The 3,419-nt window shown below is 50.2% G+C and overlaps 1 protein-coding gene across 1 annotated transcript; it reads right to left on the reverse strand.

Moving 5' to 3' along the window:
- foxd3 (forkhead box D3) lies at positions 1-2,278 on the reverse strand. Its single transcript, XM_057039278.1, has one exon. It carries the CDS (start codon positions 1,632-1,634, stop codon positions 450-452), a length of 1,185 nt encoding a protein of 394 aa, XP_056895258.1. The 5' UTR covers positions 1,635-2,278; the 3' UTR covers positions 1-449.
- Between the last annotated feature and the right edge of the window lie 1,141 nt (positions 2,279-3,419).

A 3,419-nucleotide genomic window follows, 5' to 3' on the forward strand; every position in this document is an offset into this window, starting at 1 on the left:
TTTAATTTTTTCTCGGATTTATTTACAAATAAATTCAGCTTACAGCACAATATTGTTACATAGAATTACATATATTTCATCTTTTTAAATTATAAACACAATTTTTCAAAACGTGTCTTGAAGGAAAGGGAAGCAAAACTGTGCCTAGTTGAGCTTCCAATACAAAAAGAAAATGTCGAATAATCAGACATCACAGGTCTCAAACAGGAACAGAAGGAAAGACTGGTATGATCAAACTGCTATTTCTTTCTTTCTTTCTTTCTTTTTTTTTCTTTTTTTTTTACAAATATTTACAAATATTACCTGTACGGAAATATGTCCTTTTTTCTTATTTCTGCGGTTTCGACAGTCTTTAAATGGCTACAGAGTCCAGTGTTTTTACTGATTTGCGATCTCCCCGCAGAATAATGTGTATAAAAATAAGAGTTTCATTTGCTTCGTTTCTGAAGTCACTGTGAAGGCCACTTGGACACTGCAGCCGCCGTCGCGGAGGGTAAAACGTGTCCAGAAATGATATTTGACGGCACGCTGAGGATGGGCGCGATGGCGGCTGATGTCCGCGTCAGAGAGAGGGACTGCGCGCTCAGCAGGGCCGACTGGACGGTGACGGGAGGCCGCAGGAACGCCTGGGCAGCGCCCGGCGAGGGCGAAGACGCGCTGGACACACCGATGATGTTTTCTATGCTGAAGGACGGCCTATTTGACGGCTCCGACTTGATCATGGACGCCGTGCTCAGGCTGTTGAGCTGCAGCTGCAGACTCGGGCTGAGCTGAGAGTTGAAGGCTTTTCTGTTCAGCTCCGCCGAGGGCAGGAGGGGGACACCCGGGGGCAGCATGTGACCCACGGGAGGGATGTAGGGATACTGCAAAGCCGCGTGGTGGGAATAGGCGGCCGGGTGGATGCCGTAGTGTCTCCCGTAGGGCCCCCCGAGGCTGTAGGCACCGAAACTTTGCATCATGAGGGCGGTCTGGTCCCTGAGCATGTCAGGCTGGACTCTCTTGAACCGTTTCCTCCTCCTGAGGAAGCTGCCATTGTCGAACATGTCCTCTGAAGCCGGATCCATGGTCCAGTAGTTGCCTTTGCCCGGGTTGCCAGGTTCTCGTGGGATTTTTACAAAGCAGTCGTTGAGGGACAAGTTGTGGCGGATGGAGTTCTGCCACGCCGGGAACTTCTCCCGGTAATAGGGGAAGCGGCTGCTGATGAACTCGCAGATCCCGCTGAGCGTGAGCTTCTTCTGCGGGCTCTGGAGGATAGCCATGGTGATGAGAGCGATGTAAGAGTAAGGCGGCTTTACCAGACTGTTTTTGGGCTTCTGGATCCCGCCGACCGTCGCTGCGCCCTGCTCTTGACCCTCTCCCTTTCCAGTCTCTCCCTCGCCGGAACTCTCGCAGCAGGGGCTCCCTCCCCCGGACCCGATCTCCTCCTTCTCCACCTCGATCTCATCTTCCAGGTCCTCGTCGCCCGTTTCTCCGCGGAGGTCGTGGAGCATGTCCGGGCTGTCGCAGTCGCTGTCCACCCTCTCCATGCCCTCCTCGTCTCCCTCACCGACCACGTCGATGTCCACGTCCTCCGCCGTCAGAACAGTTTGGCCGGACATGTCGCTGGCTCGTTCGCTGCCTCCAGAGAGGGTCATCTCACAGCTCACTTGCACTTGCTCTCTCAAAAGTCTGGAGTTAAAAACAAGCGAGCAGCGGCGAGTTGGAGCAGTGCGCACACGGCGGCGCGTCTGCTGGACTTCTGCTCTGCCCTATCGAGAGTCTGAGCCCTCCGGAAAAATAAAGAAAGGAAGCTTCTAAACCGACAAAACGCCAGTCTGGCCAGGAGAAAGTCAATCTACAAGTCTTTTTTTTCCAGCTCGGTAAGTGAGCAGGCCGGTGCGGAGCGGCGCGTCTCGAAGTTGTTTGGAGAGGTCGTTACTTTTTTGGGCGTCCCCTCTCGCCGCTTGTATTTCCCGCAGAAGTGATATTTGCAGAGCCAAATCGAGATGACACTTGCTGCTTTTAAAGGCCGTAGCTTTTAAAAGGGCTGTCTGATAGATTACTTTTCTCAGTATAAGATATACTATGAGAGCGGGCCACGTGGTTCGGTGACGACAGACGCCCACCTCCCCTCCCCTTTTCCTGTCCCCCCTCCCTCCCTCGCTCCCTCCCTGCCTCCCATCGCCCACCTCTCCTCTCTGTTAAACCATGCAAACTGGAGTTGTTTCATGGATTTGTCAACAATGGGACATCAGCATTGCTGCTGTCCGCTGATTTCTGTGTTCGTTCGTCATAGACCATTTAGCGGTGGCGGAGGGAGGAGGAGGAGGAGGAGGAGGAGGAGGAAGAGGAAGAGGGGGGAGAGAAAATTGGCCTGCGTGATTGAAGGCTGGGATGCGCATTAACGTAGGTGCGTAAAATGGTCCGAACATTTAACTTTGTAAATGCAGAGATGCCTCTGACAGGGTCAACCTGCCTGTTTTCCAATGAAATTTCAATTTTACGCAATTGTATTTTTCTCCTTTAATCCAAGCCAGTCGCCTGTTCCGTCATGCACTTTGCCAACGTGTTTCTCTTTTGTTTATTTGGCGAACGCGCGCCTTCGTACCTGCAGCCTCTCCAGGCGCGTAAATCCGAGCTGCGAATGCAAAGCGCGAACTGAAGTCTATTTATTCCTGCAGGATTAGCAGAAGGTGGGAAGAATATTGAGCGGCGGCACCAGCGGCACTGAATGGAGAGAATAAAGAATTTCCTTAAGAGTTTGGAAGAGGTGCTAACGACCCCGATCATTGTATGTTTTACATGTGAATGAGGTAGGAAATGCGGGCAGCGGGCGAATGCAAAGAGAGCGTTTATTCACAAGCATGAAGGTGCGCCGGGCGGGCAGAGGGTGCCGGATCAGGCTCAGGGCTTCTCCCCGCAGCGTGAGAACATTTGGGAGGACTGGAGAAGGAGCAGTACGCTGAGATTAACAGCTGCCATTTTTAAAGCCATGAATAGATTTAAAACCTTGATTGATTTTTATTGGAAGTCTTTAGGGCGCAATGGTGAAAAGGAGCAGCAGCAGACGGGTGTTTGTGCCGGTTTGAGCTGAATTCAGTGAAGCAAAAGCAGTGTTTTAATAATCTGCAGCTCCTTCAAGCGCAGAGACCGAGATTAGATTCGAATTTGAGGACAAATCGATTTCACTGTTTTACCTCATCTTTAGTCCAAAGGTTGCTGCTTTCTTAATTGATATTAGATATTTTAAGTGTCACTTGATGCTGACACTTAAAATAATAATATTAGGGGAGTGAAAAGACTTTATATTTATTTTAAAGGAATAATTGTCGCCTCCGTTGCTTTGTATTTTTTTAAACGTTTTTTTAATTATTATTTGCAGCCTCGCACTGGACTGAATCAAACGGGGCCATTATTAATGTGCGCACGGCTGAAAGGAG

This window comes from Takifugu flavidus, chromosome 7, assembly GCF_003711565.1.
Source record: "Takifugu flavidus isolate HTHZ2018 chromosome 7, ASM371156v2, whole genome shotgun sequence".
NCBI classification, from domain to species: domain Eukaryota; kingdom Metazoa; phylum Chordata; class Actinopteri; order Tetraodontiformes; family Tetraodontidae; genus Takifugu; species Takifugu flavidus.